The sequence below is a fragment of the Erinaceus europaeus genome, chromosome 17 (assembly GCF_950295315.1).
Source record: "Erinaceus europaeus chromosome 17, mEriEur2.1, whole genome shotgun sequence".
NCBI classification, from domain to species: domain Eukaryota; kingdom Metazoa; phylum Chordata; class Mammalia; order Eulipotyphla; family Erinaceidae; genus Erinaceus; species Erinaceus europaeus.
Window position 1 is genome coordinate 71,790,203 of NC_080178.1, and position 26,264 is coordinate 71,816,466.

Below are 26,264 nucleotides of genomic sequence, written 5' to 3' on the forward strand. Positions count from 1 at the left end.
CGCCAACTTCAGTCCAACTTCTGCTCAGTGTTGTTTTTTTTTCCAGTTTTCTCTCTCTCTCTCTCTCTCTCTCGCTCTCTCTCTCGCTCTCTCTCGCTCTCTCTCGCTCTCCCTCCTCCTCCCCCTCCCCCTCCCTCTCCCCTGCCTTATCCCATCCCCTCTACTGGAAGCTTCCTATTCTCTATCCCTCTGGAAGTATGAACCAAAATTCTTTCTGGGGTGCAGAAGGTGGGAGGTCTGGCTTCTGTAATTGCTTCTCTGCTAGACATGGACATTGGCAGGTGGATCCATCCCCCCAGCCTGTTTCTGTCTTTCCCTAGTGGGACAGGGCTCTGGGGAGGGGAGGTTCCAGGACATATTGGTGAGGTCGTCTGCCCAGGGAAAGTACCAGCCAGACTTTTATGGTTAGCCTTGTCACTGTCATATTTTACTTGCCTGAAACATTCTATTTTATGACAAAACAGGGGTGGATGGCATGGAAAATTTCTGTCAGTGTACAGCTGGCCTAGATCTCCTCTGAGCCGACAGACAGACATACTAAGTACCAGTGTTAGAGTTTCAAATTCATTTTGCACTTCTTGTGCTTTGCTTTGAGCGGGTCTCAAGAGACCTGAGGGCTTGGAGCCGCTTCTCCCTGACTGACAGTGTTAAGTAGTTGGGAAGATGTGTGTGTCCACTGGTGAATTAGAAGATCCAAATTCTTTAATGTGTCTCCTGTCCCCCTCTCTTTTATGCTGTGAAAAAGTAAAACCTTCCAGAGGCTCTATTTTAGAAGAGTTTCTGGAGAAGGAATTAGTATCTTTCAAGTACTGTGTTTTATGTGACAAGATAGAAAAAAGGCTAGCTAGCGCTGAAGATTGAAGCTTTTTTTTTAAGAATTGGTTTCTTTTTTTTCATTATTATTACTAGTGTTTTAATATGATTTACAAAAGTACAAGATAACCGGGGTACAACTCTGCACTGCGCCATCACCAAGGTTGCAGATAAGGACTAACTGTTATTTCTTTTTTCACATCTTTTTTTTTTTCCTCCAGGGTTATTGCTAGGGCTCGGTACCTGCACCATGAATCCACTGCTCCTGGATTCATAAAAATATCTCCTGTGGTATTCCCTCTCCCTTGTGTATTCATTCTCCTTCTAGCTACATTTCACTGATTTTTTTAAAATTTCTTTATTAGGGGATTGTTTTAGATTCAACAGTAAATACAATAGTTTGTACATACATAACATTTCTCAGTTTTCCACATAACAATACAAACCCCACTAAGTCCTCTGTCATCCTTTTTGGACCTGTACTCTCCACCTCCCCACCCCCCACCCCAGAGTCTTTTACTTTGGTGCAATACAGCAACTCCAGTTCAGGAAGCCTCCTGCATTGCTGGTGGGAATGTCAATGGGTCCAGCCCCTGTGCAGAACAGTCTGGAGAACTCTCAGAAGGCTAGAAATGGACCTACCCTATGACCCTGCAATTCCTCTCCTGGGGATATATCCTCAGGAACCAAACAAACCCATCCAAAAAGATCTGTGTACACATATGCTCTTAGCAGCGCAATTTGTAATAGACAAAACTTGGAAGCAACCCAGGTGTCCAACAACAGATGAGTGGCTGAGCAAGTTGTGGTGTATATACACAATGGAATACTCCTCAGCTATTAAAAATGGTGAGTTCACCATTTCCAGCCCATCTTGGATGGAGCTTGAAGACATCATGTTGAATGAAATAAGTCAGAAACAGAAGGATGAATATGGGATGATCTCACTCGCAGGCAGAAGTTGAAAACCAAGATCAGAAGAGAAAACACAAGTAGAACCTGAACTGGAGTTGGTGTATTGCACCAAAGTGAAATACTCTGGGTTGGGGGGTGGGGGAATGGAGAGTACAGGTCCAAAAAGTATGGCAGAGGACTAAGAGGGGTTTGTATTGTTGTGTGGAAAACTGGGAAATGTTACGCATGTACAAACTAGTATATTTACTGTCGAATGTAAAACATTAATCCCCTAATAAAGAATTTTTTTTAAAAATCAGTGAAATATAGCTAGAAGGAGAATGAATACACACAGGAGAGGGAATACCACAGGGCAGACAATACACAGAGGGAAAAGGCCAACGTGGCGCCTCCCTTGAGAATGCCTGAGCTCTTGTGTCCCGAGCTCTGCTGTGCACCAAGTCGATTCCCAGCACTTTGTGTGCATTCGATTAATTCAGCTTCACAGAAGCAGGTACCATCACTGCCCCATTTGATCACTGAGTACATGGAAGCACTCAGGGAGAGAACTTAAAGTAACCAGCGCCAGGTTGAGCGCTCACATTACAGAGCACAAGGACACAGGTTCGAGCCCCCGGTTCCCACCTGCAGGGGGAAGCTTCACCAGTGCTGAAGCAGGGCTGCAGGTGTCTTCCCTGTCTCCCTCCTTCTCTATCTCCCCCTCTCCTCTCGATTTCTCTCTGTCTTTAGCCACTAATAAAAAATTTTAAAATAATAAAATAGGGAGCTGGGTGGTAGTGCAGTGGGTTAAGCGCACATGGCGTAAAGTGCAGGGACTGGCAAAATGATCCGGGTTCAAGCCCCCAGCTCCCCACCTGTAGGGGGTCGCTTCACAAGCAGTGGAGCAGCTCTGCAGGTGTCTGTCTTCCTCTCCTCCTCTCTGTCTTCCCCATCTCTCTCGATTTCTCTCTGTCCTATCCAACAACAACAATAGCTATGACAATAATAACAACTACAACAAGCACAACAAGGGCAACAAAATGGGAAAAATGGCCTCCAGGAGCAGTGCAGGCACCAAATCCCAGGGATAATCCTGGAGGAGAAATAATAATTTTTAAAAAAAGCTTTTAAAAAAGAGCAAGAACTTGTGTTAAGTTGCTAGTTGACAGCATGTGCTGACATTTCAGGAAGGAGTCTGTGGCCTCTGTCAATTCACTGAGCTATGCTCCAACAGTAAAGTCTCTGAGCCTGTCTAGCTAGACCTGCCCTGCCCATTGGGCAGCCCCTGCCCCTGCCACTCGTGGCAAACTGCACACCTGAAACAGGGCTAGTGTGACTGCAGGAAGAACGCTTCAGTTTGATTCGATTTTAATCCATCTGAATTTAATGGAAAATGAATACTCAGTGAAACAGTCAAGACACTAGGTATCAGTCAGTGAAGGGCAGTGATCCTTCAGAGATGAAATACAGGGCCCAGGCGGTGGCGCACCTGGTTGAGCACACACGTTACAGTGCACAAGGACCCAGGTTCAAGCCCCTGGCTCCCACCTGCAGGGGAGAAACTTCACCAGTGCTGAAGCAGGGCTGCAGGTGTGTCTCTGTCTCTCTCGCTCTCTAGCAGCCCTTCCTTCTAGATTTCTGGCTGTCTCTAGCCGATACATAGAGGCAGAGAAGCAGAGTGGTAGAGCGTGAAAGAGGCGGGGCCAGGCAGTGGCGCCCATGGTCCTTCCTCTTTCACTCTCTCTCTACCACCCTGCTTCTCTGCCTCTATGTAAGAAAGAGAACTGAACCAACATCGCTCAAAAGCAAATCTCACATGTGCTCTGATTCTCCACAGGATTTTTCTCTGCTAGTCATTAAATCCATTTTTTAAAGTGAACCCCAACTTGCTGGACAACTTGCTGTGCACATGAAAAACCCTTTTTCTATGATGGCATATAGAAAACTCAAAAGTGGCAGCCGAGCAATGGTGCAACAGGTTAAGCGCACACAGTGCAAAATGCAGGGACCCACTCTGTCTTTCTCTCCCCCTCCCTGTCTCCCCTCCTCTCTCGATTTGCCTCTGTCCTATCCAACAACAACAAACTAACAAACAAACAAATAAAAAGTTATCCTACCTACCAAAGCAGCTGAAAATCACCCCATCCTATCCCCATTGCTGGGGTCAGGTAGACATCCCAGAGTCCACTGCCATAGAACACACAAATTAAAGAACACTGTTCTAGTCCAGGAAAGCCTCAGTCCTGGAATAAAAAGGCACTAGAATAACTAACAAACAGAAAATAAGCTTTTTTACAGTGGGTTGTCAAAAGTCAGAGCATATTTTTCTTTTTTTTTTTTTTTGCCTCCAGGGTTATTGCTGGGGCTTGGTGCCTGCACCACAAATCCACTGCTCCTGGAAGCCATTTTTTTCCCTTTTGTTGCCATTGTTGTTGCCGTTATTGTTATTGTTGTTGGGTAGGACAGAGAGAAATGGAGACAGGAAGGGAAGACAAAAAGGGGGAGAGAAAGATCGACACCTGCAGACCTGCTTCACCACCTGTGAAGCGACTCCCCTGCAGGTGGGGAGCTGGGGGCTCGAGCCGGGATCCTTACTCCCATCCTTGTGCTTTGCGCCATGTGCACTTAACCCAGTGTGTCACTGCCCAAGCCCAGAACATACGCCTATATATTTCTTTATTGTGGCAATACTGGTATTAAGTCAACAGTAAAATAAAAGTTTGCGCATGTGTAACATTCTCAGTTTCCACCTAACAATTCAAATCCCACTAGGTCCTCCTCTGTCTTCCAGGACCTGAACCCCCCCACCAACACCCAGAGTCTTTTTTTTTCACCAGAGCACTGCTCAGCTCTGGCTTATGGTGGTGCTGGAGATTGAACCTGGGACCTTTGATGCCTTGGGCATGAAAGGCTCTTTGCATAACCATTGTGCTATCTCCCCAGCCCAGGACATATACTTCTATTGCAAAAATGCACCAGGATTTTGCCAACAACTCAACAGAACAGGACAGAGTCATTCTTATTTATTCTTGTGGTCACAAGGGTGTCAGCACTCCTGGCCTACTTTCTGAGGGAGGGGTGGAGCAGGAGAGAGAGAGAACAGCATAGACACATTCCCCATTGCTGGAGCCTAGAGGTTCAAACGTGAGTCGTGCCCAGAGAAAATTTCAACTCAAGTCAAAATGTTTATCAAGCACCTACGATGTGCCCTGCACGATACATGGTCCAAAGGATGGAGGACTATGGCGAGAGACGTGTAGTCTGCCCTCAAGAAGTGTACAGAGAAGCCACTGCTGTCCACAGTGTCAGCAGCATCGCCCAGAACCAGAATGGAATAACCCCTCAAACTAAGCAGACCCCGAACAATGCAGTCAGAAGACTAACCCGGTGTTAATTGCCTTAACCACACTCACTTCTCAGGAGTTCATCAACGCCCTAGTAAGATTAGAAATGAACAGGGGGTCGGGCGGTGGCGCAGTGGGTTAAGCGCATGTGGCGCAAAGCGCAGGGACCGGCGTTAAGGATCCCGGTTCGAGCCCCCGGCTCCCCACCTGCAGGGGAATCGCTTCACAGGCGGTGAAGCAGGTCTGCAGGTGTCTATCTTTCTCTCCCCTTCTCTGTCTTCCCCTCCTCTCTCCATTTCTCTCTGTCCTATCCAACAACGAATTGCGTCAACAAGGGCAATAATAATAACCACAACGAAGCTACAACAACAAGGGCAACAAAAGGGGGAAAAAAAATGGCCTCCAGGAGCAGTGGATTCATGGTGCAGGCACCGAGCCCAGCAATAACCCTGGAGGAGGAAAAGAAGAAAAAAAAAAAAGAAAGAAAGAAATGAACATATCCTTAGTCCTGTCAGATGCCACACGGAATCGCTGCCCTAGTAAGATTAGAAATGAACATATCCTTAGTCTTGTCAGATGCCACACGGAATCGCTGTCCGTTTGCACCAGGGGATATCTGTATGACTAGCAAGACTTGCTTTACCTGCACAGCAAATATTCAAATCTCACCCCATGCTGTTTCGTTAGTTCTCCTGAAATAATCCTTTTATTGTCTTCATAAACGGCTGAATATCTTAAAACCTACTAAGCACAGTCATAGAGGGAATAAGGGATCTCCTGAATGCTTCAAATGACTCCCCTACTTCACTCTCAACAGAAGCCCCAGAATAAAGTACAAACCCGCCAGCAGGATCTGCAGGCAGGGGGCAAGTCTACACCCTCCCACCTACCAGAACAGACAGCAGTCATAAACTCCCTTGACCTCCACATCACACCAGAAGGCCATCTCTTCCTCCAGGGACCAGTGGAACCTGGCCCCTGTCGCCCAAATGTGGTGCCAGCAGTCCATGTCTTTCTGCCAGTTCCTGCCCAAAGGTCTTCCTACACACTCACTCTCCCCTCTACCCAGAATGCCGCGAGGCTCCCCACCCCTTCCTACACTGGGAGGTCTCTGCTGCTTGTCACCGCCTTTCTCCTGCCACCATCTCATCTAAGTCTCCCTTCCAACACCCTCTTATAGGCTCCATCCTCGGCAATGCAAACCGAGCAATTACAATACAACAGCTCCTGGAGGAATGGTCACATTTTACAGCAGAGGCTGCACTTAGCTTATTTACACCTATCTGGAGCCCTCCTATCAGGATAGCCTGAGGCACGCCAAGGCTCCACATGGCAGCCAGTACTCACTGAGCACTTCTCTCCGCTTCTTTAAACCATGCTGATGGACTAGCTCCTCTAGCCTTGGAACAACGTCCACAACACAGACACTCTCGTTCTGGGCGAGGGCTCAAAGCCCAGCTAAGTATCTGTCCAAAGTCTACGCCAGTAAGAGATGAGATTCAAGGTGGGTCTCAAGAAGTTGAGTTGTGTTTTGTTTTCTTTTTTTGCCTCCAGGGTTATCACTGGGGGGGGGGGGGGCTCCGTGCCAGCACTATGAACGCATAACTCCTAGTGGCCATTTTTTCCATTTTATTGGAAACTGAACACAGGGAAATTGAGAAAGGAGGAGGAGATAGAGAAAGAGAGGGGACCGGGCGGTGGCACACGGGGTTAAGCGCACATAGTATGAAGCGTAAGGACCCATGCAAGGATCCCAGTTCGAGCTCCAGGCTCCCCACGTGCAGGTGGGGTCACTTCCCAAGCAGTGAAGCAGGTCTATAGGTGTCTCTCTTTCTCTCCTCCTCTCTATCAACCCCTCCTCTCTCTCAATTTCTCTCTGTCCTATCCAATAAAAAAAAAAAAAAAGAAAAATGGCCTCCAGGAGCATAGGATTGGTAGTGCAGGCACTGAGCCCCAGTGATAATCCAGGAGGGGAAAAAATATATATATATATGGGAGAGAGACACCTGCAAGCCTGCTTCACCACTTGTCAAGTGATCCCCTGCAGGTGGGGATCCAAGAGCTCAAACCCTGACCCTTGCACCAGTCCTTGCTCTTCGCACTGTGTGCGCTTAACCGGGTGGCCCACTGCCCGGCCCCAGACGCTGGGGCATTAAGATGCAGACTGTGTTGCCTTTATGAATGCCAGCTGGATGATCTCATGAATTCAAGGAAAGCTCAGAGCGTGCTAAACCAAGTAAGCTGCATCCCTAAGCGAATGTGGGCACAATGCACCTGCCCACTGCATGGGACCTGCCTCAGCCTGGCTGTGTACTAGCAGCGAACAGCAAATACCCCTCCCCAAACCAGCAAATGCTGATGACCAGTAAACCCACAAACCTCACTGGGTTGCAGCTGGGACACCCCCAGGCCCAGAGGTTTCAGGTGGGTGATGGTGTGCATGGGTGGGGCACGAGGGGGCACAGGACTGAGCTGAGTGCCTGGAAGATGACGCTGCAGCAACAAGCGGCATGTTTCCTTTCAACAGTGGCCGAGGCTGCACAGGGTGCTGACTGTGAGAGGGTATTGGGGAATTGTGCAGATGCAGTCACATCCACCATGTTGTCCCCTCAGGGTATTGTCAATTCCTGGGAGAAACCCTATTCCCGGAGTGCCTTGTTTCCTAGCCAATCCTGTCCCGACTCGCCACTTCCGGAATTTCTCCCATAAAATCCCTTCTGCTTCTGCCCCTCTCTCTTTTTTGCCCACTTTTCACCTCGGTGACCGGACACAGAGGAGGGTTGCTGCGCGTAGCGGGAGGCAGCCACTTTGCTAGCTCCAGGTGGCCCGAACCGCTGCGCTCTCACCCAACTCTGAAGTGCCCGCGTGAGTAAAGATTTGTGTTCCCTCGCCGCTCTGATCTCCTCTCTCCCCTCCGCGGAACAGCCCGAAAAGAGGGGGTGACCTCTGACCTCTGGCCCATGACCTCGGGGTGAGAGTCTGCTGAACCTGTGGTGGGGTCACACCACAGCAGCAGGGGATCCACCAGATCAGTTTGGTCTGCCCCGCAAACTAAGTCAGGAGATACCAGAACAGGAGTGGATAGCATGAAAATAAGACAAAAGATGAAGAAAGGAATATGGCGGGGGCCAGACAGTGGCGCAGCAGGTGAAGTTCACATAGTGCGAAACAAAGACCAGCATAAGGATCCCGGTTCGAGCCCCCAGCTCGAACCTGCGTGGGGACGCACAGGGGGGTTGCTTCACAAGTGCTGAAGCAGGTCTGCAGGTGTCTATCTTTCTCTCTCCCTCTCTGTCTTCCCCTCCTCTCTCCATTTCTCTGTCCTATCCAATAAAGTGGAAAAAATGGCCACCAGGAGCAATGGATTTGTACTGCCAGCACCAAGCCCCAGAGATAACCCTGGAGATAATAACAACAACAACAACAACAACAACAACAGTAATATAGCTGGCCCTGTATCCCCCCCAAGGACTCTTGTGATTCTTCTATTTTATCCCCCACCAGACGCCTCACTGTCAAGCCAATATTTCATCACCGAGTCCGACAGTCTCCCTCTTGGATCCTCAGAACACCCACCATTTGGACATCTGGACACCCTCAAGACTTGCGAACACTCCTTGTGATAATAATACAACAGACACAGTGGCGGAGATCCCATGGCAAACACAGGCTCTGTCACCCCTCCCCAGACACACAATGCTCTCCAAGTGCACTCCCCCTATAAAGGGGGGGCGGTCTTACCTTGAAATAAAAACGCTTTGCTGCCATTGTGCATTCCAGACACCTGAGTGACTCCAAGTGTGGTGTTCACCAGGTCAAGTTCTGTCACGATGTCCATCTGCAGATCAGGGTCCATTCCCAAGCCCACCACTGAAAAAGAGCAGAGAGCTACCTCAGAGTCAAATGGAGACAGCCACCAAGGAGAAGCAAAAATGACAAAGACCAGAAGTGGCAGGGACACAAGGAAGCCAACAGTGAGTGCTTGTTAAGGCTCTGGCCCTCGACAATAAAGGGCAGAAGATGTGCCCCCTGATGCTGCCATTTCTTTGCACCTTTCCTGAGTCCTACTACATGGTCCGAGCCCCCAGCTCCCCACCAGCAGGGGGGACTCTTCACAAGTCGGTGAAGCAGGTCTGCCGGTGTCTCTGTCTCTCTCCCTCTCTACCTCCCTCTCCTCTCTCAATTTCTCTCTGTTCTATCCAATAGAATGAAAAAAATGTAAAATAAAAAAAATAAAAGTGTGGTCCGGGAGGTGGCGCAGTGGATAAAGCACTGGGCTCTCAAGCATGAGGTCCTGAGTTCAGTCCCCTGCAGCATATGTACCAGAGTGATGTCTGGTTCTTTCTCTCTCCTTTCTCAGGAATACATAAATAAATTCTTTAAAAAAAGAAGAAGAGGGGGTCGGGCGGTGGCGCAGTGGGTTAAGCGCATGTGGCGCAAAGCGCAGGGACCGGCGTAAGGATCCCGGTTCGAGCCCCGGCTCCCCACCTCACAGGCGGTGAAGCAGGTCTGCAGGTGTCTGTCTTTCTCTCACCTTCTCTGTCTTCCCCTCCTCTCTCCATTTCTCTCTGTCCTATCCAACAACGAATTGCGTCAACAAGGGCAATAATAATAGCCACAACGAAGCTACAACAAGGGCAACAAAAGGGGGAAAAAAATGGCCTCCAGGAGCGGTGGATTCATGGTGCAGGCACCGAGCCCAGCAATAACCCTGAAGGAGGGAAAAAAAAGAAGAAGAAGAAGAGGAGGAGGAGGAGGAGGAAGAGTAGGAAGGAGAAGAAGAATGGAAAAAAGAAAGAAAGAAAGGAAGGAAGGAAGGAAGGAAGGAAGGAAGGAAGGAAGGAAGAAAGAAAGAAAGAAAGAAAGAAAGAAAGAAAGAAAGAAAGAAAGAAAGAAATGGCCACCAGGAACAGTGGATTCACAGTGCCAGCACTGAGCCCCCTAGAGGCAAAAAGAAAGAACGGATTTCAGAAAAAGCACTGAGTTACTAATGGGCGTCTATCGATCCGAGACCAAAACACTTGTTGAGGCGTGGAATAGTTTTTCTTCAAGTGACTTCAGACACCAGGAGTTCTAAGATCACCTTGAGCAGACAGGAAAGGAAGTCATGTTTCAGGTTGATCTATAGTGCTCGAGACCTCCGTGGCAGAAGTTAAATCAGGTTCTCCCAGAGGACCTCCCAGCTTGCAGTTCTCTGCTCAGGAATTTGGAAGGTGGTCTGGGGAAGGTGCCCTTGGCAGGAAACTGCAGGAGGGGCACTGCTGTAGTTCCATAGCCCCAGACAGGCCTGCCCTGTGACAAGACCTGAGTTCAGGAGCAAGTTAATTTTATTTTCTTTATTGAGGAGCTAATGGTTTACAGCCAACAGTAAAATACAATCGTTGGTCCATGTACAACATTTCTCAGTTTTCCACATAATAATCTAGCCCCCCAGTGTGGGGCAATACAGCAGCTCCAGTCCAAGTTTTGCTTTGGGTTTCTGGGTTTCTGCTTCTGTTCTTCTCAAGTTCTCTGAGTGAGATCGTCCTATATTCATCCTTCTCTTTCTGGCTGATCTAAATTAACATGTTTCCTTCAAGCTCCGTCCAAGATGGGGTGAAGGAAGTGAAGTCACCATTCTTAATAGCTGAGTAGTAGTCCATTGTGACCACAATTCACTCAGCCACTCCTCTGCTGTTGCTTCCAGGTTTTGGCTATTACAGATTGTGATGCTATGAACACAGGTGTACACAGATCTTTTTCGATGGGGTATATTTGGTTCCTTAGGATATATCCCCAGGAGAAAAATTGCAGGGCCATAGGGTAGGTCCATTTCTAGCCTTCTGAGAGTTCTCCAGACTGGGAACAAGTTCATTGACCCATGAACTGGGAAGCTTCTTTTTTTTTTTTATTGTCTTTATATATTTATTGGCTAGAGACAGCCAGAAATTGAAAGGGAAAAGGGTGATAGAGAGGGATGGAGACAGAGAGACACCTGCAGAACTGCCTCACCACTCGTGAAGCTTTCCCCCCACAGGTAGGGACCAGGGACTAGAACCTGGGTTCTTGCGCACTGTAATGTGAGTACTTAACCAGGTGTGCCACCGCCTGGCCCCTACTGGGAAGCTTCTTAACATGCTGCCCCCAACTTCTCACTGCTTCCATGGCCACGCTCTCTGCTGTGGGACTTCTCTCAGTGAGAGCAAAGCTCCTTAACAACTAGGCTGAGTCTGACCATGTGACTTGTCCTGGTCAAGGAGATGTCAGTGACATCCCCACAGTGAGGTGTGAGTGTGCCTGTGCACTGCGGATTGTTGTCTCACCACCTCTGCTGTCAGTGACATTCCCACAGTGAGGTGTGAGTGTGCCTGTGCATTGCGGATTGTTGTCTCACCACCTCTGCACCAGGACGAGAGGGATATGGCCCTGGGGGCCAGGCTGTGGTTGAGTACATATGTTGCAATGAGCAAGGACCTGGGTTCAAGACCCTGGTCCCCATCTGAAGGGGAAAAACTTTGCAAGTGGTGAAGCAGTGCTGCAGGTGTCTCTGTCTCTCCCCACCTCCTCTTCCCTCTTGATTTCTGGCTGTCTCTAGCCAATAAATCAATAAAGATAATTTTAAAAATTAAAAGAGGGGGGCTGGTCAGCTGTGCAATCAGTTAAGTGTGCACAGTACTAAGTGCAAGGATCTGCTCAAGGATCCGGGTTGAAGGCCTCAGCTCCCCACCGGCAGGCAGGATGCTTCATAAGCAGTGAAGCAGGTCTGAAGGTGTCTCTGTGTCTCTCCCCCTCTCTCAATTTCTCTATGTTCAATTTCCAATAAAATGGAAAAACTGGCCACTAGGAACAGTGGATTTGTAGTGCTGGTACCAAGCCCCAGTGATAACCCTGGAGGCAAAAAAAAAAAAAAAAAAAGAAAGAATATGGTCTGCTGTTGCTCTGGGCCAGAGTCAAGACTTGCTAGGCAGAGGTATGATGACTCAGTCTCACGAAGTCACCTCTCCCCAGGAAGCAAATATTACAACCAAAGAACTCAGTGAGTCTCATCAGAGAACAGCTGGAATTTTCTGGTGAAGAAAGCAAAGTCAGTGTCTGAGGGTCAGTGACTCTGCATGGACAGTGGGAGGAGGAGGGGAAGGACAGAACTACTCAAGCAGAAACACAGACTGGCCTCAGACTCTGCTGGAACCATGGAGGCAGGAGAGAATGGAGTGGTCTATTGGAAAAAGTCCTTGGTTTAAAACGCAACTACCAGCCACACACTCCACTCTGCAAGACTTTCATTGTTGTTAAAATTTCGTAAGGCTCTTGCCGGGCGGGTTAGCTTCACGGGCGGGTAACAGAGACAACCAGAGACATACGGCTGGGCAGGGAAGCTGTATATTTTTATTTAGGAACAACGATTCATAAACTAAGACAAACTAATCACCAAACAGAACTCTGCTGTCTCTTTGGGGCGGCGCAAGCACTCTCCCTCTGGAACTCAGGAACCCTCCAACTCTGGAACTCTGGAACTCTCCCACTGTGGAACTCTCGCGGGGTTCCTTCGGGGCGGGGCCAAGCAGGCCGGCGAAACTAACTGGACTGATCTAATTCTCTTGGTGGGGGAGGGCTAGAACAAACCAATGTAAAGCATACGACATTTCATTCAAATGTGAAGGAGTGATCCAAACAGTATCAGACATACAAAACTGAAGGAGTTTGGCATCACCAGACCAGCCTTGGAAGAGTTACTGAGAGGAAAACCACAGAGAAAGAGGCAAGGGACATTCAACTCTCAACGAAGTGACACGGAGTAAAACAGACCCAGAAACGCCAGGCATAAACGCTTGAGACAACTTTAAAATGTAAAAAGGGAGGAAGAAAAGAACAGTGTTGAGGCAAAGAGCGGTCAGACGAGAACAGTCTTAGAAAGACTCTTGGGGGGCAGGCAGTGGCACAGCGGGCTAAGCCCACGTGGCGCAAAGCGCAAGGACCAGCAGAAGGATCCTGGTTCGAGCCCCCAGCTTCCCACCTGCAGGGGAGTCGCTTCACAAGCAGTGAAGCAGGCTTGCAGGTGTCTCTCTTTCTCTCCCCCTCTGTCTTCCCCTCCTCTCTCCATTTCTCTCTGTCCTATCCAACAACAACAACAGCAATAGCAACAACAAAATACAACAACAACAACACCAAAATGGAAAAATGGCCTCCAGGAGAGTCACTTCACAAGCGGTGAAGCAGGTCTGCAGGTGTGTATCTTTCTCTTCCCCTCTGTCTTCCCCTCCTCTCTCCATTTCTCTCTGTCCTATCTAACAACGACGACATCAATAACAACAACAATAAAACAAGGGCAACAAAAGGGAGTATTTTTTTTTAAGTTTTTTTTTAATTCCCTTTTGTTGCCCTTGTTGTTTTATTGTTGTAGTTATTATTGATGTCGTTGTTGTTGGATAGGACAGAGAGAAATGGAGAGAGGAGGGGAAGACAGAGAGGGGGAGAGAAAGACAGACACCTGCAGACCTGCTTCACCGCCTGTGAAGGGACCTGCCTGCAGGTGGGGAGCCGGGGGCTCGAACCGGGATCCTGACGCCGGTCCTTGAGTTTAGCGCCACCTGCGCCTAACCCGCTGCGCTACAGCCCGACTCCCGGGAGTATTTTTTTTAATTAAAGTAATAAAAATAAATTTTAAAACTCTTAGATGTGTTTATATAAATGTATGTATAAATTATATATATAAACACATCTAAGAGTTTTTTATTTATTTTAATTTTAATTTTTTAATATTTATTTCCTTTTGTTACCCTTGTTTTATTGTCATACATTTATGATGTATGATAATATGATAAATGTATCATACATACATTTATGTATCATATATAAATTTATATATACATTTATATAAACACATCTAAGAGGTTCTTTCCATAAAGTTCTGGTTTTTAAAATAATGTCATCTTTCCTCTACTGTTTCTTTCTTACACCTTTATTTTTGTTTGTTTTTCTCATCCTTCTCATATGTATTACCTTGAGGTTCTTAAAGGACTCTTTTTGCTATAGCGTATATCATTATATACTACCAGAAAATCATTATTTCTCTCAAAGCCAACTCTCAGATGCCTGTGTTCTCATGTGTGATTTAAAGAACTGAAACACATGAACTTGTTAAAAAGGTGGGAGAGTGGGAGAGAGGTGGAGGCACAGAACTGGTGGTGGCGGCAGTGTGGGCTACACCCTTGTAATCTTACGATCTTGCAAGCAATTATTATACATTCTTTAAAGATTGTTCTCTTTTTTAAACATTTCTATTTATTTATTACTAGATAGAGACAGAGAGTAACTGAGAGGGGAGAGACACACAGAGAGAGAGAGAGACTCACAGGCCTGCTTCACCACTCAAGAAGCTTTCCCCCCTGCAGGTGGGGACGAGAGGCTTGAACCCAGGTCCTTGAGCACTGTAATGTGTGCACTCCACCAAGTGCACCACCGCCTGCCTCCCACCCCACTCCCTACCAACAATTCTTTTAAAAAAGATGCTGAGTCTCCCAGGCTAAGGACACTGCAATCTCATAAACCTAAAAGGTGACAGTCCCGACTCCCCAGAACCAGAGCAGATCTAGACGGCAGCCTTGGAGTCCACCCTCACAGAACCCGGTCCTCTCAGCCCAGAGGAGCATCATGGGAAGAACACTAAACTGAGAGCGGATGTCAGTTTTGTCCTTTCCCCAAACTCTGTGCCCTTGGGGGGGGGGGGTGCTTTATTTCTTCAAGACTCAGTTCCCTTGTCTATAAAATACTTCTGGGGGGAAGTCAGGAGATAGCACAGCGGGTTAAGTGCAGGTGGCAGAAAGCGCAAGGACAGGCGTAAGGATCCCGGTTCGAGCCTCCAGCTCCCCACCCGCAGGGGAGTCACTTCACAGGCGGTGAAGCAGGTCTGCAGGTGTCTGTCTGTCTCTCCCCCTCTGTCTTCCCCTCCTCTCTCCATTTCTCTGTCCTATCCAACAACGATGACATCAATAACAACAACAATAACAACAACAATAAAACAACAAGGGCAACAAAAGGGAATAAATAATTTTTTTAAATGCTTCCTGGGTTTCTGAGAGCTCAGAGGTAACGACATGAAGGCTGCTTACACCTCAGCCTGCCACACAACTGGGGTAATCCGGGACATCTTCTGTAAGACCCCCTGTCTAGGCCTTCCCAGGAGCCTGGAGCTCAACTTCACCAGAACCTGACAGAGGACACAGATGCCCCCTCGCTGCCCAGCTCCTCCACACGCCCACCTACCCAAGAGGGGCCAAGCCTGCCTGGACTCTGGTATCTACACGTGAAGCACATACTCATTTTCTCCTTACAACTCACAAGCAGAGGTGTGCTTGGTCTTTAAGGTAATTGTATCACATTTATTATGAAGGCCTGCTGAAAAAAGAGAGAGGAAATCAATTAGGCTGCAAGATTGTCTTCTTAATTGGTTCCCTTCAAAATGCCAATGCCTCTTGCCAATAACAGAATGTGTAAAAGAGAACTCTCTCTTCCTAGTGAATCAGAAAGTCCACTAGTAAGGTAACATATATGTGACCTCTTCTGGATGGGACCATAGGAAAAAAAAGGGCAAATACATACAAATACAGACAGGTGGTTGTAGAAATCCTAGTTAGCCCATATCTGCAACCTTGGGAGAACCATTGGAGCTTCCAGTGGAGAGATTGGGGACACAGAACTCTGGTGGTGGGAACGGCGTGGAGTTGTATCCCTGTTATCTTGTAAATTTGTAAATAACACTAAATCACGGGGACCGGGCGGTAGTGCAGCAGGTTAAGCGCACGTGGCGCAAAGCTCAAGGACCCACGTAAGGATCCGGGTTCAAGCCCCTGGCTCCCCACCTGCAGGGGAATCACTTCACAGGCGGTGAAGCAGGTCTGCAGGTGTCTGTCTTTCTCTCCCCCTCTCTGTCTTCCCCTCCTCTCTCCATTTCTCTCTGTCCTCTCCAACAACGACAAAGACATCAATAACAACACAATAATAACTACAACAATAAAACAAGGGCAACAAAAGGGAATAAATAAGTAAATATTTAAAAATTTTAAAAAATAACACTAAATCAATAATAAAGTTTTAAAAACAAATGACCTCTTCTGGATTTTATATAGTATGAAAGTGTTGGTTCCATAAATTTTCTCTCTTTTTTTGTTTTGCCTTTATTGGGGGGGACTAGTGTTTTACATTCGACAGTAAATACAATAGTTTGTACCTGCGTAACATTTCTCAGTTTTCCACATAACAATACAACCCCCACTAGGTCCTCTGTCATCCTTTTCCAGGACCTGTATTCTACACACACACACACACACACACACACACACACACACCCAGAGTCTTTGACTTTGGTGCAATCCACCAACTCTGGTCCAGGTTCTGCTGAGTGTTTTCTCTTCTGATCTCGTTTTTCAACTTCTGCCTGTGAGCGAGATCACCCCATATTCATCCTTCTGTTTCTGACTTATTTCACTTAACACGATTTCTTCAACCTCCATCCAAGATGGGCTGAAAACAGTGAAATCACCATTTTTAGTAGCTGAGTAGTATTCCACTGTGTATATAGACCACAACTTGGTCAGCCACTCATCTGCTGTTGGACACCTGGGTTGTTATTTTGTAATAAATAGCTTTGGCTATTACAGATTGTGCTGCTCTGAACATAGGTATACACAAAACGTTTTGGATGTGTGTTGAATTTTCTTTTCATTTTAATGTCTCTGTCTCTTGTTTAAGCCAAGAGCTCCTGCCCTTCCCAAGGAAACATTACAAAAGTTCCTTCTACATTGATCAGAACTGCTTTACAAATGGGTGAAGCTGAGAACTGGAATCAAGCAGGTAAAAACGCTCTGGGGAAGAAAGATCTTTTCATTCTTCTAAAAAGCACTTGAGGCCTGGATCAAGGCTTCCAAATCTTCCCCATAATCTCCCAGGACGCTTGCTGATGCCCAGTGAGCGCTCAGAGGCGAGGCTCACTCAGGCCACCTTTGGGGCTCCAGGTCTAAGCTCCCAAGCAAACCCCCCTAAGCCCCTGGATCTGGTTCGCACCAAATCTGATCCAGCTGACTGTTTGTGGTGGCAGCTGTTTTGTCCTGGCCCATGCAGAGGATACCGACATGGAGAGGTGCCCCGTGATCTAGCAGCAGCGGGACTGCACAACTACTTAACCAGTGCTGGCTCTCAACTCCTACAAGAAACACAGGAAGCTTCCTTTCCCACCACGAGTTGTGTGTCCCCATTCCCTCCACTGGAAGCTCCAGTGGTTCTCCCAAGGTTGCAGATATGGGCTAACTAGGATTTCTACAACCACCTGTCTGTATTTGTATGTATTTGCCCTTTTTTTTCCTATGGTCCCATCCAGAAGAGGTCACTTATATGTTACCTTACTAGTGGACTTTCTGATTCACTAGGAAGAGAGAGTTCTCTTTTACACATTCTGCTATTGGCAAGAAGCATAAGAAACACGGGTAGGTTTCTTCCGGGCCTGCGGACAATCTCCTTGGAGACTATTCTCCATGTTGTTCCTCCAAGTGGTCACTGGGAGGTTGGGGGGAGGGGAGTAGGCGTCTACTGCAGGCTCTTCTGAATTCATAGTTAATGAAGAGCCTGGCAGGAAATCAAAGATGAGCTTTCCACCCCAGCAGGTGGCAGCAAAGGGCATCACTCCGCCCTCAAAGGGCCCCCTCCGCCCTCTGACCAGCTGAGAAACTGGACAGAAACAGGGGCATGATTACTGAGTTTTAGCTCATCGCATTTATACGACACTGAAGGAAACCCGTGGACCAGTGTTAGGAGTGCTAATACATCCTGTATTTCCCTACCTGGAAATCAATGATGTAGCAATACTTGGAAATCCCAGAATTATTTTCCCTAAAAAATATTGAGAATCAGAGAAGTGTACCTCTTATCTTGGATAAAACAGCTTTTCTGAACAATGAACAATTTTAGCAGCTTCCTGGGACACCCATCTGCCTGCATGAAGCTATTTAATTAAATACCATCTATTCATTCCACAAAAGGACGGTGAGGTCTGAGCAGCTCACTAATGAGCCAATTGTCCCTCTCATCTGAGACTGTTAACTCCCCAGACAACAGTTGTCCCTCTTGACAAATAAACTTTCCAAGCAGCTCTTAGGATGCTGATAAACATACCACCCAGCAGCCTTTGCGACTTGAATGGATGGCCCTGTGAATCAGGGACTATAGTTTTGGGGTAAAATCTAAAGCTTCCCCCCCCCCCAGAAAGTTGCTGATCATACTCCCAGGCCCCCCAGAACTACAAGAAATTGTAAGTGAAAGAATGCAATGTGATCCCCTACCACCACCACCACTATGGAGTCTTGTCATCTCTGTGGCTGAAAGCTGGCTTCCGGAGTTCACACACTGCTAAGGCTCCCTGAGCAACTGTCACCTGGGGCAAGTACGTCCACACTTCCCTGGTGCACAGGCCCTGCACTCTGCCTGGGCCGTGCTCCTGAATAACTCTTCCTGAACAACTCTTAAAACTCCCCGACTGGGGGTGGGGTCGGGCAGTAAGGAAGCAGTTAAGTGCACATGGCACCAAGAGCACCTACCAGCGCAAGGATCCCGGTTCAAGCCCCCAGCTCTCCACCAGCAGGGGTGGTCACTTCACAAGAGGGTGAAGCAGGTCTGCAGGTGTCTTCCCTTTCTCTCCCCGTCTTCCCCTCCTCTCTCCATTTCTCTTTCCTATCCAACAACAATGACATCAAGAACAACAATAATAATAATAACCCCAACAACAATAAAGCAAGGGCAACAAAAGGGGGAAAAAATAGCCTCCAGGAGCAGTGGATTCATGGTGCAGGCACTGAGCAATAACCCTGGAGGCACAAAAAAAAAAAAAACCTATCATCCCCCCAAAAGAAAATGAATCCCAGCCATTACTCCTCTATATTGCTTACTAAAAGCTTCTAATGCTTCCACCCCCATCCTCAAGCTATATGATAAAACTACTTTCTGTCTAGACTCTTAGCTATATCCTGAGTTTCTAAAAGTCAAGAACTAAGTCCTCTCCATTCTGCATAAGCAATCCCGACATTCAGCTAGACACTCTGTTGTTTGTTAAATGAATGAATGAAGACATGAATGGATTTCACCCCATGAGAGATTTTTTCACAAGACTTAAACGGGCATGGTGCGAAGGCAGGAAGGCTGAGTTCTTCAAGATCACCACAAGGAATCTGACCAAAAAAAAAAAAAAAAAACCACACACACACACACAATCCACTCCCTGCTGGAGGCACTTTTTGCTGACTTTTCTAAGGAGTAGTGAGAACAAAGGATCCCCGCATATTGCACGGTGCTGTGCACAGTCTTTGAGGCTGTGAAATAACCCAAGGGTTACTCACTCCTTCCTCACTGGCTCCTCTTCACCAGCACCCGGTTTTTGGCAACAAGACTGGCAGCTCACTCTCTGCACGGCCCTTGCCATATCTAGTAGTTCCTGAGGTGCCTTCCTTGACGCGTGTTCTTCGCTTTCAAAGACTAACCCCTCCCTCACCACTGCCCTGAACTCAAGAAGCAACTGGTGTGGCCGGGAGGTTGTGCAGTGAGCAGATCCGGTGTTAAGACTCAAGACTTTGGATTCGCTGCATCACGTGTGCCTGAGGGAAGCTTTGGTTCTCTACTTCTCTCTCAAATCAATCAATATAAACAGAGCAACTGGAGGAGGTTGGATTGAGTGAAGTCCTCTGTGCTACCTGGGAAGCTCAGACTGGAAAAGGCGACAGAGAGGGAATTCCTCCTGTCCCTTGAGAGGTCTGCAACAGAGGCTCTGGCCCTCGCACTAAGCAAAGGGAAAGCCGCCTACCCAACCAACCAGCCCCGGGGGGAAGCACAGGAAGCCCAAGTCAGGTCCTCGGCAGGGAACTTTCAGCCCACCAAGACCCAGCACCCACCTCCAGTTCCCTCCCGGTGAGCTCGCAGCCTTGGGAGGAGGCTGCGCCCCTAGAGGCCGGAACCAGAGCGGGGACAGGAGAGGCGCAGGCCGAGCCCCGGGGTTCTGCGGGTGCACAGCGCTGGCCTGGGGTGACCGGCTCAGGAATGAAAACTCAACCCGCGAAAGCCCTGCTTTTCTGCCCACTGCCTCCTGCGCTCCTCCACCACCACCACCCCTCCTTAGCCTCTGGGACAAGGGGGCGGAAAGCCGCTCTCCAAACCCCGGTGGGAGGCGGGGAGGGGAACAGGGCAGTTGTGGGTGAGCCGAAACCATATAGAGATGCGCTTGGAGCCACCCCCCCCCCACACTCCGGAGACATGAGAAAATCACGCTTACGACTCTCCCCTCGCCCCCAGCGCCACCACCACAGTCCCCAACCTGCAACTGAAGCAAACGACTTGGTTTGGAGCCAGAGACAATACCCCCGTTTGGCACTACTGTCCCAATTGCCCCCCCCCATAAGTCCTGGTCCAGTAAGGGGAGAACCCGCCAGGAGCGCCCCCAAGGAGGGTCCTCAGGGCGCCGGCCACTAGACCTCCTCGACGGCGGGGTCTCGGCCCCGGGGGCGCGGGGAGGCGGCTCGCACCTTCCAAGTTCCGGGGGGCTGGGCGCCCGGGCGGCCCGCGCGGGTTTCCACCTGCAGGCGGAACCTCAAGGAGCGCGGGGGGCTCAGCCGCGCCCCTCACTCCCGCACTCGCCAGGCTCAGTGCCCCAGGGAACCGGGTTCCCACCGGGGCTGTCCTCCAGCCTGGAAGTGCCCCCGCCCCCGTTTCACCCACCGAGCCGAGGCGCCCCCAACCCCCACCCCACCTCCACCCCGGGCTGCCCTTCTCCGCCCCGGCGCGGCGCTGGGCTCCAGGTCTCCCTCTGCCCGTGTGGCCCCCCAACAGCCCCGCCGCGCTTACCTGTCCTGGCGGTGCACACGCAGAACCACACAACTAAAACTGCATCCGGCGGCATCGCTCCCGGGGGTCCCCGCCGAGCCGAGCCGAGCCGAGCGCGCAGCAGCCACGAGGAGACGCGGGCACGAGGCGCCAAACTTGCGAGCGCGGCGGCGGGGAGGGGCGAGGGGTTCGGAACTCGGGGGGCTCCGGACTCGAGACTCGACCGCCCCGCCCCCGACCGCCCCCCGCCGCGGGCGTCTGCTGCGCGCCTGGAGCCCGAGTCCCCGCTGCGGCTGCGCTGGCTCCCAACCGGGCGTGGGCGGGGGCGGGGGGCTCCGGGCGTGGGCGGGGGCAGGCGGAGGCTAGGGCACCCTGCGCCCCCGGCGGGGTCTCTGGCAGGCGGGGCTGGAGGGGTTAGGGCACCCTGCGCCCTGGGGCGGGGGTCTCGTGCACGTTGAGCCGCCGTGCTCCTCTTCGCCTTCAGCTGTGCGGGCGCGCGGGCAGGCGGCGCTGGAGTCCCGGGACCCGCGCGCACCAGGGCGGAGCTGCGGCCGCAAGGTGCCTCCTGCGCGCGCTGGGTGCCGCCTGGGTCTCGGCGCCGCGCTGGGTGCCGCCTGGGAGGCTGCGGTTGGTCCCACCAACACCGAGAAACGCGGAACCCCCGCGAGTGGGTGTCTCCCACCCGCAGACCCGCGGCGCCCGGCCCCTCCTCGGAGAAAGCAGTCACCCGACGAGCTCGGGCAGCGGGGTGGGGCTGCGGCTGAGACCCCGGCCTTTGCTGTGAGCTGTGTGTGCGGGTGAGGGTGAGGATGCGGGTGCGGGAGCAGGGTCTCCTCGCAGGCTCCAGCGGACTGGGTTTGAGTCTTGAGTCTTTGCAAACCTTCCGCTTCTGCAGGGTAGGTGCTGCCACTTAGGGGACGTTCCTGACCATGTATTTTTTTACCCTTAGGTGGGTGACTTGATGGTTTCCTCAAAAGGCCTACTCTCTCTCTTTTTTTTTTTTTTCTCTCTTCATAGTCACATTTTGGCCTCCTGCGGTTCCCCTGGGACCCTCCTCTACTGCTATTTCCAGAAGAAAAAAGCCTCCTGTCCCGGGTTTGTGGCACTGACATCCAGTGTAACTGGGATGCAGAGTGACTCAGGTGACAGATTTACTGATGTTTGACTTTGGTGAGGCTACTTTACACCGGGTATGGGTGTGACCTTACACCCCTCAACTCTTTAATTTCGCACTGTTCAACTACTTAAAATTAAAAAAAAAAAAAAAAAAAAACAACTTCCACTTGCTCTCACTGGGGACTCTTAACACTCCATCCTTTTGTTTCTGCCAAGGGGATCACAAACTGAAATCAAACCAAATTCCTGAAGCCTTTTCACAGTAACCATCCGCCCTTCTCACTTCTTGCACACCCCCTCCCACATCCCAAACTCCTAGCTCCTCGCTGCTACAGCGCCAGCGCCCCCCCCCCTTTGAAGGTCACTAAACCAACAGGCACTAGAACTTAAGAGTCAAGGTTTTATCTGCGTGCTCTCCTGCTCTCTGTCCTATTTTTCCGGATATTTCTGTGTATGTCACTGTCCCACTTGGTCCTTTACATCGTGGTCCCTGGGCAGATGAAAAAGAACATGCAGATAACTTCCAGCGCCTGACACCTGAGATAGGAAGGAAGTCAACTCAGACAGGCGGTGGACCCCGGAAGCTGAGCTGAAAGATTAAGAGGGAAAGTGCTGATCAAGCTTCAACTGATTCTCCAATTCTCCAGCACTTCCACTTGAGCTGCACGGGGGTCTTTCTGCCTTGCAGAGTTTCTGTCTGCATTATGGATCCAGGCCTTCTCCCTTCCCCCTGGAGCGGGTCACAGTCAAAGCCAGTGTGAAAATCACACATCTTGCAGAAAGTAGGACTCCCCCCCACCTCCAGCCCGTTTTGAATTAAGACAGCAATAAACCATTTTGTATCCTGAGGACTAAGCTCCCCACCCCTCCTCTGCAGTTTTCAAATGCACCTCAGCAGGAGAAGCCTTTGGTGGCTTTGAATAAAGTGGTCTCAAGGTCCTTTGATTGATTTCAGAAATCCCAGAATCACTAGAAGTTGTTGAAGCCCAACAAAAGGAAAAGGTGGTCTGGGTGAGATCTTTAGAGCTTTCTGTCTTAAAGTCTCCGTGTAATTAGTTGGCCCTGTGGAACGGGGCTTTTAGTCTGTTCCATTAAAAAATAAAGCAAGACACATGTTCTGTCAGAGCTTTGCAGCCTCACATCCATTAACAGTAACAGGAGTTATCCCTGAAGGGCATTTCCAGGATGGGAGTTTACCATGTGTAGACCTGAGGCAACATTCACAGAGTAGGTCCATCCCCTTTCTGTAGTGACTTTAAAGGAACCTTAGGGTGCCGCACGGGGTTAAGTGCACCCATTGCAAAGCGCAGGACCTGCACAAGGATCCCGGCTCCCCACCTGAAGGGGGGTCACTTCACAAGTGGTGAAGCAGGGCTGCAGGTGTCTTTCTCTCCCCCTCTCTTATCTTCCCCTCCTCTCTTCAGTTTCCCTCTGTCCTATCCAACAACAGTGGGACAAAGATGGCCGCCAGGAGCAGTGGAGTCGTGGTGCAGGCACCGAGCCCAGCAAAATAAAACCAAACACAGGAGTGGACATAAACTTGTGGCATACTGCAGTGACACCCATGCCCAGAGGTGGCGGCACAGGGATCGGGTCACAATGACATGTCCCGTACAGTCTGCCCTTCTAGATGGTTTCCCTCCATGATCCTTGAGAAGCAAATATTTCCTTGATCGTCCTTTCTCTTTTTCCTGGCACCTTAACACTGGAGTTCCTTAGAGCTCAGTCCTCAGCCTTTAGTTTAGTTTAGTTTGGTTTAGTTTTTGCTTCCAGGGTTATCACTGGGGCTCGTTGCCAGTACTACAAACCCACTGCACCTGGAGGCCATTTTTCCCACTTTCTTAGGACAGAGAAATTGAGAGGGGAGGGGAAGGGTGGGAGAGAAAGAAATACACTTGTAGACCTGCTTTACCACCTGAGAAACATCCCCCCTGCAGGTGGGGAGCGGGGGCTGGAACCCAGGTCCTTGCATCGGTCTTTGCGCTTCATACTGTATGTGCTTAATTATGTGCACCACTGCCTGGTCCCTCAGTTTCTCTCCATCTCTATCTGATATATTAATTAATTAAATGTAAAATAGGAGATAGATAGATATGCCTGGGGCAACCAGAAGCTGCACAAGGTGAGGAAGGTTCCTTTCCTAGAGACCTTCAGAGGAGTGTGGTCTTGCTAACATCTAATTTCAGACTTGTAAAATTCAAAACTGTGAGGGGCTGAATTCCTGTCATTCTAAACCTTACAGTGCACAGTGTTTTGCTGTCCTGGGTGGCATTTTCAGGTCCTGAAATCAGATGCCTTCACGAAGAGGGAGTTGGTGAGTATTCACTCACACACCTACATCTCTCTAAGGGTTTACATGCCCCACTGCCACCACCCCCATGAAATCTGAATTACAAGGACACATATTCTGCTGAGTTAATATTACTGTCCTTTTTCTTTTCCTTTTTTAATTTTTTTATTATTTATTTTCCCTCTTGTTGCCCTTGTTGTTTTTCATTGTTGTTGTAGTTATTATTGTTGTTGGTGACTTCGTCGTTGGGTAGGACAGAGACAAATCGAGAGAGACAGAGACAGAGAGGGAAAGAAAGACAGACACCTGCAGACCTGCTTCACCGCCTGTGAAGCAACTCCTCGGCAAGTGGGGAGCCAGAGGCTCGAACCGGGATCCTTACGCCGGTCCCTGCGCTTTGCGCCACCTGCCCTTAACCTGCTGCGCCACTGCGCGACCCCCTGCTGTCCTTTTTTCTTGCAGCATCAAACCATTTGTAGAACAAAGCCAGGAAGGACAAATCTATAGTATGACAAGACAGAAAAGTGGAGAAACATAGAGATAAAGCCATCACATTAGTTCTTTTTCTTTCCTTTTAGCTCAGAAAGTGGCATCTATTTAAAGGAGAAAAAGACAAGCTGAGATTGGCAAAACAGCTCACCTGGATAGTGCGCTGCATTGCCATCTGTGCGACTGAGGCTTGAGTCTAGGCCCACCCTGAAGGAAGCTTTGCTGCTATAGCTTATTTGTTTATTTTTCTTTTTGCCTCCAAGGTTATCCCTGAGGTGTGGTGCCAGCACTATGAATCCACTGCTGTTGGCAACCATTTTCTTTTCTATTTCACTGGCTAGGTCAGAGAGAAATTGAGAGAAATGGGGAGATAGAGAAGGAGAGAGACAGAGAGACACCTGCAGACCTGCTTCACTGCTTGTGAAGTGACCCCTCTGCAGTTGGGGAGACTCGAACCCGGATGTTTGTGCGGGTCCTTGCATTTAGCACTAAGTGCACTTAACTGGGTGAGCCACCGCCCGACCCCCCTGGTGCAGTAGTTTCTTTACCTCTATCTCAGCCTGTCTCAACCTTTCTTTCTAGACTAAAAAAATGGCAAGATGTTCATCACTCAGCTTCTTGCCTCCCCATTTTTGCTCCTGGTTAAGCCCCAGAGGTTGAACCCTGGCTGGGGCTATATAGCTCCTGCTCTTTTTTTTTTTTTTTTAATTTGTATTATTTTCTAGGACAGAGAGAATTTGAAAGGGACAGGGGAGAAAGAAGGAAAAGAGAGACAGAGAAACACCTGCAGCCCTGTTTCACCATTCATAAAGCTTCCCCCTGCAAATAAGGACCAGGGCTTAAACCCAAGTGCACCGTGCACCACCCAGCCCCTGACAACTCCTAACTCTTTAGATGAATCCCTCCTATTCCATGACATTAATAAACTTAGGTGAGGGGGAGTCGGGCGGTAGCACAGTGGGTTAAGCGCATGTGGCGCAAAGTGCAAGGACCGGTGTAAGGATCCCGGTTCAAGCCCCCGGCTCCCCACCTGCAATAGAGTCACTTCACAGGCGGTGAAGCAGGTCTGCAGGTGTCTACCTTTCCCCCCCACCTCTCTGTCTTCCCCTTCTCTCTCTATTTCTCTCTATTTCTCATTGTCCTATCCAACAATGACATCAATAACAACAGCTACTACAACAATAAAGCAAAAAGGGAATATTAAAAAATTTAATTTAAAAAATAAAATAAACTTAGGTGAGTTTTGAGTTTCTGATGCCAAGAATCAGGTTTTGTTAAATGTTATATAAACACACGGTCCATTGTATTGCTACCAGGTTTGTTGCTGGGGTCCAGTGCCTACATGACAAATCCACCCCTCTGGTATCCTTTTTTTTTCTTTTTAATTTTTTTACTTATAAAAAGGGAACATTGACAAAACCATAGGGTAAGAGGGGTACAACTCCACACAATTCCCACCACCAGAACTCTGTATCCAATTCCCT

General features: G+C 49.2%; 1 protein-coding gene across 3 annotated transcripts in view; it reads right to left on the minus strand.

Moving 5' to 3' along the window:
- NELL1 (neural EGFL like 1) overlaps window positions 1-21,065 on the minus strand; it is a 572,342-nt gene extending 551,277 nt beyond the window's left edge. For 2 of the 3 annotated variants that reach the window (XM_060177020.1, XM_060177019.1), the window contains exons 1-2: window positions 20,907-21,064; window positions 8,793-8,921 (exon numbers count right to left, since the gene is read on the minus strand). In XM_060177020.1, coding sequence (XP_060033003.1) covers window positions 8,793-8,921; window positions 20,907-20,961 — 184 coding nt within the window. In that variant the 5' untranslated portion in view covers window positions 20,962-21,064. Of the gene's footprint in view, window positions 1-8,792; window positions 8,922-20,906 lie in introns of all 3 variants that reach the window. The other variant, XM_060177021.1, reaches the window with a different exon arrangement.
- Between the last annotated feature and the right edge of the window lie 5,199 nt (window positions 21,066-26,264).